This window comes from Heterocephalus glaber, unplaced genomic scaffold, assembly GCF_053883595.1.
Source record: "Heterocephalus glaber isolate CG9 unplaced genomic scaffold, H.glaber_assembly_v1.0 deba00001497, whole genome shotgun sequence".
In the NCBI taxonomy this organism is placed as follows: Eukaryota; Metazoa; Chordata; class Mammalia; order Rodentia; family Bathyergidae; genus Heterocephalus; species Heterocephalus glaber.
This window is the reverse complement of record NW_028258320.1, coordinates 2146099-2164878: the sequence shown is the minus strand read 5'-3', so window position 1 is coordinate 2164878 and position 18780 is coordinate 2146099. Positions and strand designations below refer to the sequence as shown.

The following is an 18780-nucleotide window of genomic DNA, read 5'->3' as shown; positions in this document are numbered from 1 at the left end:
ATGGACTGGGGACAGGCTTCAAATTGAATTTCAGCGTAGGACTCCCAACATCAAATGCAAATATGGGGAAAGGTCTTTCAAAATGATTGGGCAGGCTGTCAGGTTTCAATCTGTCCCCTGTCTGCTATGCCCCTGCATAAGAAGCAGACTCTGTGCATCACCAAACAGTGCCACTTGGACCATCTTGCTGTTTTCTGTTTTGCTTGTGTGGACGTTCTAACACATTGACAGATTATAGCAGCACAATACCAGTAGTGCTGAAATTAGAACAATAATTCCCATGCCATTTGGAAACCAAAGTACAGGCTTCTATAGTGAAAGTGGTCATGCATTTCAACTTTAATAATCCCAAGATGGTGCATTATACTTATCCATGCCAGTTTTGGCACCCAGGACAAAAATACTTGTATGTGCATCTCTCTTTCTCTCTTCTGTTACTGTTTACATTTCCTTTATTTGGATGGTGAGCATTTGTTTTAAGTTTTCACTTAGTATTTTTAATTACTTTGCCTCTTATTGACAGCTTTATACATAACTATACCGATGATTGAACTCCAGGCTAATTAAATCTCTGGATATTTTTCTTTTTTTTTCTGTTTTATTTTCCAGGTAGAGCTACAGTTTCCCAAAGGGGAAAAGAGGGTCCCTGGAATTTTCTCTGCACATTAAAGTCTAGGGCTAGTAGGTGGCATGTGTGGGACTTTTATGGGTTGAGCTTGTTTTTCCAAATATTTTTCAGTTAGTTGTATGAGGAGGTGTTACCTGGCACATGTAGTTGTAAAGAACAGAGAGGCCACAAGGACCATGTCTTTGGTAGATCTTTGACATCTCTCTCCTGAAGATGAACCTGGGTTACAGTTATGTATAATACTATATGTAGATGTTCTATATTTATGATAATCCCTCTGAATTTAGATTACAACATGGAGTATTGGGGTTTTTTTTCCATAAAATGTATTGGTACATTTTAGGTAAACAATACAGTTATATTCATCATTGGGATCTTGTACATTTAAGTGATGTATCTTGGTTCTTATTTTTTCCCCATTCCCCTACCCTCCCTTCACCCCCTTCCAGCTTTTCCTATTTACAAAGACTTTGTTTCTGTTTTTTCCTTTTCTCATATTTTTTCTTTTCCCTTCTTTCCTTTACCCTAACCCTCCCACTGCCCTTACTCCTTTAGACCTTTTCTTCCTATTTCACATTATCAGTTATACATTTTGATCCTTACTTACACTTTTAATTTTACACACCAGAGAAACTATTCAATATATACACATGCGTGTTCTATTTATTTCACTTAAGAGTATGGCCTCAATGTGCATCCATTTAACTATAAATGTCTCTAGTTTCTCATTCTGTATGGCTGAGTAGTACTCCATTTTATTTAAAAAAACAAAACAAAACAAAACCACATCTTCTTTATCCAGTCTCCAGTTAATGGGCATTTGGGCAGTTTCCAAGTTTTAACTATAACAGACTGTGCTGCTATAAACATGGGTGCACATATATTGCTGTAGTATGATTCTTTTAATTCTTTTGGGAAGATAGCCAGCAGAGAAAAGCTGGGTCAAATGAGGCCGCTAATTCCAGTTTTTTCAGGTGTCTCCATATTGATTTCCACAGTGATTGCACCAGTTTGCACTCCTACCAACAACGGAGAAGAGTTCCTTTCTCCCCACAACCCCACCAGCATTTGTTATTGGTTGATTTCTTTTTTTTTTTATTTATTCTTTTATTGGTACACTGTAGGTATACAACACAATTACATTTCTCATTGGGAATTATACCTTTACATGATGCATCTTGGTTATTTTTTCCCCATTCCTAGCCCTCCCTTCACCCCCTCCACCCTTCCCTATTTACAAAGACTTTATTTCCATTTTTTCCATTTTTCAGCATTTTTCCTTTCCCTTCTTTCCTTTCCCCTGCCCCTCCCACTACCCCTGCCCCTTTGACCTTTTCTTCCTATTTTACATTATCGATTATTCATTCTAATCATTGGTACATTTTAGGTATACAGTATAATGACATTCATCATTGCAAATTTGCACCTTTACATAGTCTCTCTTGGTTCTTATTTTTCACCCTTGCCCAGCCCTCCCTTCAAACCCTCCATTCCTCCCTATTTACAAAGATTTTGTTCCTACTTTTCCATTTTCTCATATTAATCCCATTCCCTTCTATCCTTTCCCCTACCCCTCCCACTTCCTTCCCCTTTGCCCCTTTTCTTCCTATTTCACATGACCTATTATACATTTAGTCCTTATTTACACTTTCAGTTTCTCACACCAGAGAAACTATTCAGTATTTACACATGTGTGTCCTATTTATTTCACTTAAGAGTATTGCATCAATGTGCATCCACTTAGCTGTAAATGTCTCTAATTTCTCATTTTTGATGGCTGAGTAGTACTCCATTTTATAAAAAAACCCACATTTTCTTTATCCAGTCTCCAGTTGATGGGCATTTGGGCTGTTTCCAAGTTTTAGCTATTACAAACTGCGCTGCTGTGAACATGGCCGCACATATATCACTGTAATATGATTCTTTTAATTCTTTGGGGAAGATCCCCAGCAGTGGAATAGCAGGGTCAAATGGGACTTCCAGTCCTAGCTCTTTGAGGTATCTCCATACTGATTTCCACAGTGGTTGCACCAGTCTGCACTCCCACCAGCAGTGGAGCAAGGTTCCTCTTTCCCCACAGCCCCGCCAGCATTTGTTATTGGTGGATTTCATGATAGCAGCCATTCTTTCTGGAGTGAAGTGGAATCTCAGCGTTGTTTTCATTTGCACCTGTCGAATAATGTTGAACATTTTTTCATGTATTTATTTGCTATTTCTACTTACTTGTCTGAGAAATATCTGTTCATTTCAAATGCCCATTTTCGGATTGGGTCTGTAAATTTGGGAGGTCTGATCTTTTTAAGTTCTTTATAGATTCCAGATAGTAGACCTTTGTCTGAGGAAGAGCAGGTGAAGATTTTTTCCCACATTGTGGGTTATCTCTTCACACTGCTGGTGGTTTCTCTTGCTGTGCAGAAGCCTTTTAATAAGAAGAGATCCCATTTGTTGATTGTTTGTGCTAGTTCACGGGCAACTGAAGTTTTGTTCATAAAATCTTTTCCTACACCGATGTCTTCAAGAGTTCTACCTAACCTTTGTTCCAACTGGTTCAGAGTTTCTATTTTAATGTTTAGATCTTTAATCCATTTTGATTTTAGTTGAGTGCATGGTGAGAGATATAGGTCTAGTTTTAATCTTTGGCAAGCTGAAGCCCAATTTCTCTAGCACCATTTATTAAAGAGGCTATCTTTCCTCCAGTGAGGATGTTTGGCTCCTGTATCAAAGATGAGATGGCCGAGTGTGTCTGGTGTTGTTTCTGCGTCTTCTAATCTGTTCCACTGGTCAGGTCTGTTTCTTTGCCAATACCACGCTGTTTTTATCATAGTAGCTTTGTAGTGTAGTTGTAGGTTGGGGATTGTGATACCCCCTGCCATGTCTCTGTTACCTAGAATTGCTTTTGCTATTCTGGGTCTCTTCTTGTTCCAAATGAATTTTTGGATTGTTTTCTCAAGGTCCATGAAGTATGCTGCTGGGATCTCAATTGGGATTGCATTAAATCTATATAGCAGTTTTGGAAGTATGGCCATTTTCACTATATTAATCCTTCCTACCCAGGAGCAGGGGATGTCTCTCCATTTTCTGATATCATCTTCAATCTGTCTTTTCAGAGTGCCAGAATTTTCAGAGAAGAGGTCTTTGATTTCTTTCATTAGGATGATTACTAGGTATTTCAGCTTTTTGGATACTATTGTGAAAGGAATTATTTGCCCTATTTCTCTCTCAGTGAGTCTGTCATTGGTGTAGAGGAAGGCTATTGATTTTTGTGTGTTGACCTTGTAACCAGCTACTTGACCGAATTTGGTTATTAAGTCTAGAAGACTTTTGGTGGAGTTTTTGGGGTCTTCTATGTAGAATGTCATGTCATCTGCAAATAATGAGAATTTGACTTCTTCATTTCCTATCTTTATTCTTTTATTTCTTTCTCTTGTCTAATTGCTGTGGCTAATGTTTCCAAGACTATATTGAACAGGAGTGGTGATAGTGGACATCCTTGTTGTTCCTGATTTTAGTGTAAAGGTTTTCAGTTTTTGACCATTTAGTATGATATTGGCTGCTGGTTTTTCAAGATGGCTTTTATCAGATTGTGGTAGAGATCGTCTATGCCAACTTTTTGCAGGGTTTTTTAATCACAAATGCATGTTGGATTTTGTCAAATGCTTTCTCTGCATCTATTGAGATGATCATATGGTGTTTTTCCCCCCATTAAGTTTATTGGTACATTTTAGGCATAAAATACAGTTACATACATCATTGAGATCTTGTAGCATTACATGAGTATCTTGGTTCTTATTTTTTTCCCCTTCCCCTGCCCTCCCTTCACCCCCTCCACCCTTGATCATATGGTTTTTGTCCTTGACTCTGTTAATATAGTATATTACATTTATTGATTTATGAATGTTGAACCGTCCTTGCATCCCCGAGATAAATCATACTTGGTCAGGTGTATGATCTTCTTGATGACCCTCTGTGTGCAGTTTGCTAGTGTCTTATTGAGGATTTTTGCATTTGTGTTCATTAGGGAGATTGGCCTGTTGTTCTCTTTTTTGGTTGATCTTTGTCTGCTTTTGGAATCAAAGTATCACTTGCTTCCAGGAATGAATTTGGAAGTATTGCCTCCCTTTCAATTTCATTGAGGAGTTTAAAGAGTAGTAGCAATAGTTCTTCTCTAAATGTCTTACAGAATTCAGCAATGAAGCCATCAGGACCTGGGCTTTTCTTTGTTGGTATATTTTAAATTATGTTTCTAATTTCACTGATTGTAATTGGGGTGTTTAGAATTTTTATATCTTCCTCGTTCAACTTTGGTAATTCATATGTATCTAGGAATCTGTCCATTTCTTCTGTCTTTTCCATTTTATTAGAGTACAGGTTCTTGAAGTATGTATTGATGATCCTCTGGATTTTTGCTGGATCTGTTGTGACTTAACCTTTTTCATTCCTAATTTCATGAATGTGAGCCTTTTCTTTCCTTTTCTTGGTAAGGTTAGCTAAGGGTTTAACAGTTTTATTTATTCTTTAAAAAAACCAACTCTTCGATTCGTTGATTTTCTTGTATCATTTTCTTAGTCTCCATTGCATTGATTTCTGCTCTGATTTTTATAATTTCCTTCCTTGTAGGAGCTTTAGGTTTATCTTCCTCTTCTTTTTCTAGGAGCTTAAGTTTCAGCATTAGGTTGTTTATTTGAGGTTGGTCTGTTTTCCTGGTATGGACATTCACTGCTAAGAATTTCCCTTGTAGAACTGCTTTCATTGTGTCCCATAGATTCCTGTATGTTGTATTGGCATTATCATTTAATTGTAGAAGGTGTCTAATTTCTTTTTTAATTTCCTCTGTGACCCATTGTTGTTCAGGGTATGGGTTTCTGTGAAAGGAAACAAGCCCTGCAGAGCTTATACATCCAAGGGGTTCAAAGTTGTTGGCTCTTTTATTAATTCCAGTGCTATTTCTCAAGAGTCTGGAGTAAAGGCTGTAGTTTCTTCCTTTCCGTGCTCTCTTTATTACTCTTAGATTGATACTGTGTTTTCACTCCTGTTTTTTAGATGTTCGTGGCAACTTCTGTCTTATTTCTCAGGATGTTTACATTCCTAGTAGGGTTTTTAGATTTATCTTCAGATTGGGGCAAATTTTTTTTTCTATTTGCCTCAATTCTTTATTTAGTCCTCTATTCTAAAAGAAAAAGGAAAGGAAACATCATTCCTTCAGCCCTCAAAATTCTGTTGCAATAAGTGGTATCTTTTAAAGAAAAGAGAAACTTTCCTTCCCCACCACTATCCCAAACTAGGTGTGTTACAGATCACAGTCACCACATGAGTTATTACAGATTCATAGGGAAACTAACAAATCTGATTTTTTCCTGCTTTTTCTCTAGTGCACAGTTTCATTAGACTCATTTTTCTACACTCGTGGAAATGCTCAGCCTATTGGATAAACTGAAAAAGATAATGCCACTATTTTAAAGATGAAACTAGGGAAATTCTCTCCCTTGCCTCCAGCATCTTTGGCTAGGGGAAAAGTTAATGAAAAAATGCAAATGTTGAACTTTTGGTAATTTAGTTCTTTTCTTAAAATATACTTTGTTTGGTTTTGAATGTTTTATTGAGTAATAAAGTTGGTTAACATTGTTCCCCTGCAGGAATTTGTTCACATTAGCACATAAGATGAGAGAAGGGATTGGTTTATTCATACTCACTTTTTCTGTCTTTCTCTCCACTTCTTTCCCTCTCTGTGTGTCCTCCTCCCTTGCGTCTCTCTTTTCTTTTTCCTTCCTCCCTCTGATATTCGTTTTTCATTATATATACATCATCTCTGTCTCTCATTATAATTCCCTAAAAATTACAATCTGAAAAAAGGAAAAAAGGAAAGAAAATTAGACTATGAAATAAATATTTTTCCCATGAAATTCAAATCAGTTCATCTTTCTAGATCCTAACAAATCTATATAATTAATTTTTTGCAATAGGCGTACTATGTTTACATCTCAGAGTAATTTAGCTATGTTCTTAGAACTAGTTGTGCTTTCACATTTGACCTGTCTTTTATTCTGTGAGATAGGTTTTATAACTGTTGATGCTTTCATTTTGGCAAGTTTCTCTTAAAGGTCTGTGCTAAATAGATCACCTACTAAACAATAGGCAGTTGTTTGATTTTTTTTATTTGTTGTTTGTCTCCTGACTTTAAATGTAAGTTCCATGGGAAAGAGATTTTGTCTGTGTTCAATCCATTATCCCAGCCCCAGCTGCTCCATATATCTAGTAAATGTTCAGTTAATATTTGTTGGATGAATCATTGATCACTGGAGTAGGGAATAGAAGAGAATTACTTCTCCTTTGGTCACATTTGTTTTGTTTGTTTTTGAAGTAAGAGAAGGGAGTCTCCAGGGTAGACTTTTAAAGTTCCCATTGCTAGATTCAGTGTTTAAGATTAAGCTGCCATATGCTCTTCCAGCCTTTTCCTGTACCAGCACTATCATTGTGAAGCCTGAAGCTGAGAGAAATTAAGGAACTTACCCCAGATTTTATATTTAATGCATTAGGAAGCTCTAACTAGAACTCAGATCTTTCTTTGGACTTTCTGTTCAAAGTCATATAGTATGATGTGTTTTAGTCTTGCCTTCCTAACTGCACTATAACCTTCTTTCGATTGAGGTTTATGTCCTGTAATTCTGTCCATTCCTTACAAGGCCTAGCATAATTTCTTGTATCTACTAAATGTTTACTGAATCTTGATTAATGGCAGATTTACCTATGGTACCTGTAATAAGGGCTATTGACTGATAAATATGAGAGCAGAAAATTTAAATGAATTAAATAAATCTTACAGTCTATGTCATTTTCATATGATTTATGTAAATACTTTAAGTTATTTTGTGATATTAACGCCAAATACAATTTTATAAGTGAAAGGATATTATGACAGGTGTTAGACTTTGGACATTTTGAGGAAGGAAAAACTCGGTATTCAGCAATCACCCCCCCCACCCCCAAACAACAGCAACAACAACTCCTCCTCATCTCTGGGATTAGAATGGCTTTTTATTTTGGGGAGCACTGGGTTCTGATATCCTAGTGATTATTTTTACCCATCTTATTCCCTTCCTATACTTGATTCTACATAGCATCAGTTTTCTCTGAAACAAGATGACTTTTCGTTTGTCTGCCCTTCAGGTTGAACAGTGCAGGTGCTGGAATACGGCTGCTTCCTCTGCAGGGCTAATGACCAGGCAGCACTGGTTTGGGCTGCTCTCTGAGACAGTAGCCTCTGCTTAGGCTAACTGCACACAGTGTTTAACCTTTCCATAGTTCTTCCTCTCCCAAATAAGCACATGCTGCAGGGGCCCTTTGCTGAAGTCAGTAGACGAGAATCTATAGCTCTACAGATCCGCTGGAGGGAAGGTTTTCTAAGAGTAACAAATCTTCTGTTGCAACATGCTTTTTCTAGAAGCTTTTTGTCATTCTGTCAGCAAACTGTTTTCCACTTGCTGCCTTAGCAACAAGGCTTGAAGTCACTCCTCCTCTAGTCTGTGGTTTGATTATAAGTGTACTAACATTATGCCCAGAACTAGGAGAAAATACTGTACTGAGGAAACCCACCAATATTACCCACTTCTTGGCCAAGAGAATTATTTATATACATTGTCAGTATCTCTCTGAAGGGAAAGGTCAAACAGGAAGACTTAGAAATGGTGACTCCAACCCCAGATGGTCCTAAATCTCCAGTAAATGCTGTAGCTAAAGTCCTCTTTAGGTGACAGTCTCTGGCCACAGCAGAGAACAGTTTTTCTCCTCAGAGTTCTCCATGGCTACTTGGAAGAAGAGCCAAAATGTTAAGGACCCTTTCTTGTGTACCAGTCCTATACTGACTCTAATTTTCGATAGTCTTTGTTTAACCCAAGAACATAAAGTTGAATTTGAGAACAAAATTGTTTACCAAGTAGAATTCTGATGGCATTTGGCTTTAGTTGATCCCTTAAGAGCTCATTTAAATATTTCTTACTAAATTCAATTTTATCTTGTAATAAAATGTGCACAGTACAGAACAGTACATAACTGAAGCAAAGGCTAAGGATTATCTTAGTACTCAGACATGTGGCCCACCAGAACTAAGGACTAGAGGAAACCAGAAGTTTAAGGTAGAAATGTACAAGTAGGTATTTTTCTATACTTTCTTTAGTATGTTAAAGACGTGTGTGACTTAAACATTAACTCTGATAGCAGCCTGAATAAGAAATGATGCAAAGGTGGATTCATTAGAGAAATGTGTATCTTTCCAGAATAGGTAGGGAATGCAATGAAAGCTCTAAAGCAAAGTGTCTTTAGGTCACAGTTTTGTGATGTCTCTCTATAAGGAAACCCTGTTTTTCTTGATAAATTAAAACTCTTAATTTCCAGAGTTTGCACAAAGAAGAAACCCTCTGGTGCTTATGTCCCAGTGCACCTCATGGCCCTGACCAGTCTCTCTAGGTTTCACCTTCTCTGCTAAGGATGGAAGCTTAGGCAGGTGGGGAAGGACTTCAAATTGCAAGTTCAAATGTAGGCAAGAGATTCTGCCTTTCCTTCCTCATACATAGCTGAGACAGGTAAAGAACGCTTTTTTTTTTTTTGGTACCGGGGATCGAACTCGGGTCCTTGCGCTTGCAAGGCAGGCGGCGAAGACACTGAGCTAAATCCCGGGCCCTAAAGAACGCTTTTTAAAGCCTATAAGATCAAAGCAGGAAAACCATACAGCCAGGAAACCTACTTTCTGAGTGTATCTTGTACTCTGTGGCCTGCAGTGCCTACACTGGTGCCTTATGATGAAGGTTGAGACCTGCTGAAGTCGGCTTCTTGTCCTGCTTCCTAATGCATGCACCACCACATTAGCACCCACCCTCGGGAATGCACTCCTGGACAGCCAGTATGCTCAAAGTCCAATCCAAGAAATTTTGCATCCAGCAGTCTACTCTTTGAGTTCTTGTCCCTTAGGTATTTTTAAATACCTAACTCATTTAAATACCCTGTAAAGTTTATATTATTAACATCATTTTTATAGAAGAGGAAACTAAGATTCAAAAAGGTTTTAAAACATCCCCCCCCCCACACACACTCCTAATTAAGTGGTGGAGTTGGGCCACAAGTCCGTTCGGTTGGATTCAAAACCCACACTGTTCCAAAACTCTGCAGTGCCTTTCAGCGTTAGCCTTGGAGGGTTCTGGCCCATCTTATTAAAGAAGACAGATTCTTTCACCCAGAGTCTCACGCTCCGACAGCCTTTGGAATTGAAACATCCTGTTCTGAACTGTGTTCAGGATCCAGACTCTGTCACCTACTTGAAGACAGCTAACATAGGGAAGGGAGGAGAGTGTTAGAAACAGACTGCTACACTGGGGCTCATGTGGACAGCATTCATCATCCTCAGAACTGGCCGATCTGTTGCCTATCTGCCTTCCCCAGCACCATTTAAGTTTTAATTATCTTCCAACTGACTGAGCTGCTGTTGAGGACCACAGCAGAACAAAGGGTACCTGTTAAGAGTTTCAGCAGTGTCCCGCTACACACTGGAGAAGTCACTAGCTGCCTCTGCCTTCATTACTAGGTTAAACCAGAGTCTGACTGTGCCCTGGAGAGACGGTGCTGAAAAGAAAAGAAGTAAATACTGTAAATCTTACACTTAACTTGTTTGTTATTCAGGATCTCTTGTGACAGGGAAAATGTGGTATCTGTTTCTCCCATTTAGGTGTTAGGACCAAGTCTTGGTTTGATTTTCTAAAAAGGTGAAAAGAGAGAGGAGACTCTCCTGTTCCTCAGATTTCCAGTAACTCGGGTAGCAATAACCCTCTACCTTTGGGATGCTCTGTCGTGAGTCCCACTCAGGAAATAAGCTCATAATCAAGGATGGTGTCTGTGCTGCCCACTGCACCCCAGCATTGCTCAGGGGTCAGGGCTCTGCTTCCCTGAGCTGGATGGCCCCTCAAAGTTCTTAATGTAGAGTTCTAGGCACAGCCACCAGTCATCACTGTTAGGCTATTAGGTGAAGCGATTTGCCATTTCAAGTCTAGATCTTTAGTAAAAAGCCCAGGATATTTACAACTTCTTATTTGAGCAAAAGGAGCATGGATTTTTTTATGACATTAACATATTTTAAAATGTATATTGGAGTAAGGACTTCATCCCCATTTTTGTGAATTATGCTATAATTTTATAGAAACTTAGAAAGTATTATAAAACTAGAATAATTAAACTTGTTATGAGCATTACAAATAGCAGGCTAATCAAGAAGTGTGATGTACAGTGGTGAATTGCCAATTTGACCTCAGGATTATGCAGCAGAGATAACGTTATCTTCATTTATAAGGAACTTTTTATCTGGAGGCATCTCTCAGTGCTTTTCTAGCCATATATTATTTTGTTTATTATCACAAACAGTATCGTTAAGACTGTAAAATGTGTGCCAGTACAACTTCTTATTTTCAATTGCTTATAAATGGAAATTGGGAGAATGCAAAGGGGAGGGCAGGTTGCATGTTTTCTCCCATTCCAGAGATTTGTACCATGGTGAAATTTGGGAAATGACTGTTATCTGACCTTGGAAATCCTGACTGTGTAGAATATTTTAAAAAGAAAGAAAGGGAAGTCACGAACTTTGCGGCATCCCCTTAAGTCAGCCAGGACTATATTTAAGCTTAAGAACCACCATGGAGAAAAAGCCCTTCAGTCACTTCCTGGCTTTTCTATACTGTGCACAGTAGGAGAGCTGTCCTTGCCTGGGTGGAGACTGGACCTAGGGACCAGGAAATCGATCTGATCAAATTCCACCAAACCACTTCCCTCCAAGGTTGCAGACGGCAGCACTCAGGCTGCCACGGCCATGTGTGGTTGAAAATGCTACGCTAGTTGAGTTCCTGTGGGTTTGAGGAAATGGACAAAATTACATTCAGGCCAAGGTGCCAGGTTTAACACACCCTTTCCTTTCCAGAAAGCACTAGGAAGATTGTCACTGCCAGCAATGAAAGACAACACACTCGATACTACTCAGACCATTCAGAACTTACTTTAAGTGAACCCACATAAAATCAGTACCTTCTGCTTGCCTTGAGGGCCAGAGAGATCAGGGCCCACCTCCTGCTTAACCAGGGGGCTTTGGTGTGAGTAACCATAGCCCTGATTCTTCACACAGGAAGAGTTGTCTTGCCGCAGTGAGTTTGAGCACACTGAGCAGCCAGTCCAGGAGACAGCATTAATATTGGTTCTGAAGATGAGTGATCAGCTCATGTCAGGGAGCAGATGGCTAAATGAGGTGCACAGGGAATGCTGTGAGACTCAGGCTTGAAGAAACAGGAGGGAAAATAGCCCATGGTACAGAAACCCTAAATATAGTCTCCTTAATGTGAATTTTTAAAATCGGCTTTTACATTATACAGTTAACTCAGAATGATGAGAAATATAAGAAAATTACTGAATTAGTGAATGGCGATTAACTCAGAAGTAAAATTATATCATGTCTAAATCAGAAGTTGTTTTACACAAGAAGGAGGATTTTACTAAGACATTGCCAGTCTGTCATGTCCTAATTGAAATCTGTTCATTTAATATGCCCCGTCCTTCAGAGTGCATAGTTCATAATTTGAAAGTGCATTATCAGTTAATCTAGTTATTTTTCTTGGTTCCTTCCTTTGCATTCCAGTAGACTCTGTGTGTGTGTGTGTGTGTGTGTGTGTGTGTGTGTGTGTGTAATATTCCCCATGGAATTATGTGGCACTCAGAAGAATAAGTTTGTTCATTAACCTGCGAACTGTCGGTCCCTTTGGAGAGCTAAGAGAGCAAGTTGCACTGAGGTTAACACTTGTTTGTCAGAGATGAAGCCTCCCGGGAGTTGGGGTGAACAGGCCAAGGTGCTCAAGACCTGCCTGGCGAAGCTGCACTGGGTGCAGATGCCAGGTCTGGGTAGCCAGGAGGGAGGTGCAGGGCAGGCTGGGCTGTCTGCAGATCATTTCCTCTGGCCAGGAGAGGACTTCCCAGCAGTCAGGGGCAGGGGCGGCATAAGTATGTAGGATTAACTTCCTAATAAGGATTTAGGGCAATACTGAAACAAAAGACACAGTGGGTGGTTTTCAGTAGTTTCTGTGGATTTTTCCTGTTAAAGAGGAAAGCAATATTGATTTCATGCACTTGTCTCCAATGGACAAGACCTTTCATTGAGTTGGAAAGCATTTGGTTTTGCCTGTTTGTGCACATGCGCACAGATACCATGAGGCAAGGGCAGAAGCTGTTTGTTATTCTCCAGTGTAAATGCCTCAAGGACGTGGACTTGTACTGACATTCAGAGGTTGAACCGAAAAGTACCTAGTATGATTTTCTAGGTGAATTTAAATCTAAGATTTACTGAATTCTCTGGGGAATGATATCTCCCTGATTTTGCTGTGATTCTTCGAGGCTCAATTGGAGCCAGCCTAAAATCAGATAACCTGGCCTGAAGTCAAACTTAAGGTCTCCATTAGTCCATGTTCTGGTGCTCTGTATGTTTAAATGGATTGGTTGTGGTGGAGTTCGTGTCCAATGGATTTCCTTTTCCTTTTACCCTCAGGTATATTCGAATAGTTGGGACTCACAACACAGTGAACAAGATTTTTCACATTGTGGCTTTTGAGTGCATGTTTACAAACAAAATCTTCACTTTGGAGAAGGGGCTGATAGGTGAGTATTACAATTACATTTTGGTATATATACCTACTTAGATGTTTTATCTTCAAATATTTTGTTATTCTATTAATTCATCTTAATCAGCTCCAAGGGTTATAGTTGATTTGAATGCCTTATGGATGAGTGACAGAGTGGATGGCTTACATTATTAGAAGCAGTCAAAATAATTCCAGTAAACTTAAAAGAATATAAATATTATACCAGTGGTTAAGAATTGAAACTATTTTTAGTGATCCATTCAGATTTACAAGGTAAGGAATGCTCTTGATAGCCAGGCGAAGCCTTTCATACCAAAGGCTTTTCTATATTTAATGGTAGGTGAGGTTGTGGAGGAAGTCAGATATTGATCGGATGCTCAGACTTTCCAAGGCTGTGAAGGAATGTTGGCTTTTGATTTCATATGAGTGGTATGCTGAGCTGTGGGATTCTTTTTTTTTTTCAGGACTATATCAGTCCATATTTGCCCTGCCTAGCCAAGTTTACCTTAAGAAAGCACCTGCCTATAATTTAAATAAGACCAGAGTGACTGAACTCTCACTGCAAAACTCAAGTTAGTTGGTGGGAAATGCTGTCTGGCTGATCTTTCCAAAGGGTATTTTAAATCTTGGATTAGGTCTTTGCTTGTTTTGTTTTCTGTTGTATTTGGTTTGGGTTTTGATTTGGTGATGCCTAGCTAGGCATTGGGTAAAATCCACCCCAGGTCTTAATGTTCAAGATAACATAAGAGGCTTTTCCCTCTAGACTACTAATTCCTTTTTTTTTTTTTGTCATGCACCTGACCTGCAAAGTTAAGCTGATGAGATCCTTGAATCTGTGTCTTTTCTGTTGCTTGCTTTGAAAAGTGCCTCCATATGTTCAAATGGGGGTGACAAGAGGCCCCTGCCTTGCAGTATCTAAAATAAAATCCTGTGCCTTTACAAAACACAGTTCTCTCATCCATCTTAAGTCCTCTCCCTGTTAGCACAGGTGTCCTTATGTCCTAAAAACATGGTAGTGACTAGAATGGGAAAGATGAGTAATTCAAAAAGATTTACTAATTCTTTGAATAGTCATAGCCTAAATAGTCTTAATACCTGCTGTGTCCTAATCATAATCCTTTTCTTATGGATATTTGGGAGGGTAATGTCAGAAGTGTAAGTTTTTCCAATGTGTAGAGAGTTTTTAGAGGCCAACCTACATAATTGTTTTGGTTTTAACTTTGTTAGATCTAATTTTCATTATTAAATATAAATTTTAATTTTTATTTCTTTAAGTAATTTGAAAGTTAACAAGTTGAAGCGTTACATGGTATTACCATATCCTGGGTCTGTAAAGATTTGTGTCAACAGAGGGCAGTGGGGAGGGCCATTGTTTTTCTGCTACCCAGGTTCTTCTGCAGACCAGAGACTTCACTGTGTACGTGATTATGCAGTGAGGAGAAGTATCACTGACAAGGAGCTTAGAAGCCAAGATCCTTAGCTGGGCATGATGGTTCACGCCTGTAACCCCAGCACTCTGGGAAGCCAAGGCAGGAGAAACACAACTTTGAACCCAGCCTGGGCACCTTGGTGACATAGTGAGACCCTATCTCAAAAATTAAAAAGGGACTGGGGATGTTGCTCAGTGAGAAGGCCCTAGGTTCCATACCCCGTACTACAAACACACACACACACAGGGATCCTTCCTATTCATAAGATGTGTAGCAGTGAGGTACTTATTTCAGGCCCATGCGCTACAGTTTTGGAACATGGTGCATAGAAAATGGTCCTTTTTGTTGGAGGAAGAAAAGTGACTGCATGTTGTAATTATCAAAGAAACAGGCCAATCGAGTGTGAGAGGCCATCACAAGAATGAAACTCGGTAGGAGTTGCAGGGAGGGAGGCTGCTGCTGCTCTGTGTGCTTTGTGCAGTTGAAATAGTCAGCATCATTAACATTAGAAGCCATAGTAGTCTCATATATGTCGAGCAATGAAAGAAGATTGCACAGATGCAAGAAGTGTTTTTGTTTTTGGTGGTTTTGGTGATTGAGCGCTTTTCTTCAAGCCCTTTTCTGTGATGCTCACAAGTTTGACTGTAGCTCTGCAATCATCTGCCTGTCATCGTCCCTCACCCGGATGGGCACAGTGGTTCAGGGAGGCAGCTGTGTGTGCACTTGCCAGCAGATGGCCTGCAGTGGGACCCTCCAGCCCTCCTCAGGACCCTCTTCACAGTTTGGAGCTGCTCATGGCAGCAGCCCAGGAGGTGGTGTGAGCGCGTGGGAGGATGGGGCATCTCTTTATCCTGTCTGACATTGCTGCTTTGCTTTGCTTAGCTTACAGCAGAGTGTGAAATAATAATGGCCAGCTTTCTGTTTTGATTATCTCAGGTACATTTTAGCAATGTATAGACCTCAGCCACCTTACAGGGGCCTCCCAGAAAGGAATGGTCCTTTAGTGAGGGCATAGTGTTGTCAGATTCACTGTTGTTATTATTACTATTATGTTGTAAGACAAGACCTCCCTGTGTTTCCTGGGCTAGGCTCTGACTCTTGGATTCCAGTGATCTTCCTGCCTCAGCCTCCCAAGTAGCTGGAACTGCAGGCACAAACTGTCAGACCCAGCTCAGAGTTATTTTTAAGTTGTAGACTGCTACTTCTTACTCCTTATATCCTAAGAAATGTGCACTCTCCCCTTGAGAACTATGGATATAAACTCTGGATTTTCATGGTAGGAAAAAAAAAGTAGAACTAAAATAATATCATGAATAACTAGTAGGAATCAAAGCCTAATTTTGTTTCTGGATTCAGAATTTGTCCCTGGTCTTCCTTTCATAGTTCAGGCTCCTCTAATTATTCTCCTATAGGGCATTTAAAGTATTTGTGTTTTTTTAAATCAGATTTTAATGTTACTGCTTAAAATTTAGCTCAGTGATGACAGGAAATGACACGAGTAGAAGCAATTGCATCAACTATATGAGATTTTAGTCTTTTCCCACCAAAGGGTTTCTTTGCCATTGTTGGTGACAGCATGTCCCCTTGTGCTGCCTCACTTGCAGAGACTCCCAGGGAAGCTCTGAAAGCCTCAGGTTCGTATCTCCTTGGCAACAGCCCCCAGTTCAACCTCACGCCCACCTTTGCTGCTGCTACACCACAGCCCCTGCTCGTTTGGTAGCTGCTTCCGGATCTTGTCCAGATATGTTCTCTCCCCAAGGGTGGGCCTGTAATGACTGTCTCTTCCGGATCAGAAGGCATTGGGAGGAAACCCTGTTTTAACAGTGAGGCGTGGAAGGAGTGATTAGAGCAGAGTGACTGCCATTTTATAAGCTTTCAGCCTCCCAAACCATGCATTTGTTTGCCTTGCCACTGCACTTTTTGATACATGTATAGGGTTTGCTGAGTCCTATTTTTTCGTAATGTTTGCCAGATCTTCCTTTTTATTTAATCCAATTTTACATTCATTTCTTTGAAAGTCTTATTAGGTATATACATAGAGAGAATAGTTCCCCATCACTATCTTCAAGAGCTGTCACCTCACAACAACCTAATTTTATCTATGTGACCTACTTCCTCCCCATCAGATTATTTTGGAGCCAATCCAAGACATCTTATTTCACCCATAAAAATTTTATTATATACTGTAGCTCTAAAAGTAAGGTTTTCTTTTTGAAGCCATAATAATAATACTACTGTATTCCCTAATATTGAATAATAATTCCTAAAGAGTATTAAATACCCAGTCATTGTTGAAATTTCCCTAATTGTTTCAAAGTCTGGAATGAGAGAGTTCATGTTTTATAAGTGGTTAAAAATCAGAATTTATAAAGGAAAAAGAAGTAGAGCTGGGGATGTATCTCAGTGGTAGAGCATTTGCCTAACATTCACAAGACCCTGAGTTCAATTCCCAGCACCACCAAAAAAAAAAGAAAGAAAAATCAGAACTCAGATAAGGACTATCTATGGCAATAGCTATTATGACTCTTAAATTTCTTTAAAACTATAGGTTCCCTATATGTCTCTTTTTCCAAAAATAATTTTTTAATTTGTTGAAGAAACTAGATTTTTATTCCACAGAGGTTCTGACAGCCTGTATTTTTTGTCATTGAATTCTCGTGTTAATATGTGGTATATTCATCCTTTGCATTTCTTGTAACTTGGGAATTAGAAGGTAAGTCAGATCCAGCCATTGTGTTTTTATAATAATGTTCCATCATAGGTAGTGGTTATGTGTCTATCAAGAAGCATAACAAAGCTCTGGTCGTCTCTCTTGGATGTTCACATCCAATGATGATTATTTTCTAGATCCATCATTTTGTGATCTGTGATTTCACAGTGGTTGTATTCTAATTCTTTTATTCTTTCTTCACTTGATAGCTGCAAAAAGGAAATTTCCCTGAAGAGTCATTTGGTAATTGTGAGGCAGTTTGTCCAGGAAAAGAAGGATAAATATTGTATTATTTTCTTTTATTTACCAATTCCCTAGCATTCCCCAAAGGTAAACAAAAGGTTGTTTGTGAAGTTTCTTAGGAGGAAGTGGATGCATATCATTTTGAATTTATAGATTTAAGCACATTCGACATTCTTTAAACACTTGCAATTATTTTATTGATCTTCAAATTGTCTTTAGCTTCTTCAAATTGGTTTTGAGTCCTTTTGACATAACTTCAATAGTCCTCAAATAGCTCTTTGATTTCTTGCATGACAAGATGCACTAGGTTTGTCTTATGTATTTCTTGGCCTTGATCCAGAATCAGTCATTTCTTCAAGAAAGCCTAGTTTTGGCTGGGAGCGATAGCACAGGCTTGTAACCACAGCACTCTGGCAGGCCAAGGCAAGAGGATTGCAAGTTTGAGACCAATTTAGGCAATTTAGGGAGACCCTGTCTCAAAACATAAAAAGGGCTGTGGATGTAGGTCAGTGCAAAGCCCTCAGATACAATTCTCATTACTGGGGAAACAAACAAAACCCACTTTGTGTTTAGTGGAAAATATTTGGAAACTTCAGTGTAGACACAATAGATGATCCTACTCTGTCACGATGTCTTTCAAGTATGCAGAAGCAGGTAATAAATGGACTTATTTATTTATATGCATATATTTAATAGACAAAATGTATTTTGAATATATCTTGAAACTTCTGATTCACATTCGGCATAACAAAGTTTTTGTTTAACCTTTTGATCTTTCATTTCCTTTTCTCCATCCTAAAAGTCTTCATTACCAGTGATACAGTGGAATAATACAAAACATTCTTTGAACAATAATATAAAAACTATTGATGAACTGTATGATTGCTGAAACTAGTTTAAGATTTTTACAATTAATTTTTTTGTCCTTAGGGTATATCCTGCTCTAGAAAAGTACTGTAAAATGGCTGCTTTAAAATTTTTTGAAATAATTCCTTGTGTGGCTTACCATGTCAGTATATATACAGTTAGGTTCATTTGTGCCACTTTGCTTTCGGGATCTAGGGATTGCTTTAACAAATTTTTTTTTGTTTTAGCTCTTTGGTCTCTGTGGCCAAA

The 18780-nt window shown here is 38.9% G+C and overlaps 1 protein-coding gene across 4 annotated transcripts in view; it reads left to right on the top strand.

The window, feature by feature from the left end:
• The window catches only part of Btbd9 (BTB domain containing 9), a 438873-nt gene that overhangs the window by 288490 nt on the left and 131603 nt on the right, over positions 1-18780 (top strand). For all 4 annotated transcript variants that reach the window (XM_021259885.2, XM_021259883.2, XM_021259886.2 and 1 more), the window contains exon 7: positions 13188-13297. In XM_021259885.2, coding sequence (XP_021115544.1) covers positions 13188-13297 — 110 coding nt within the window. The remainder of the gene's footprint in view (positions 1-13187; positions 13298-18780) is intronic.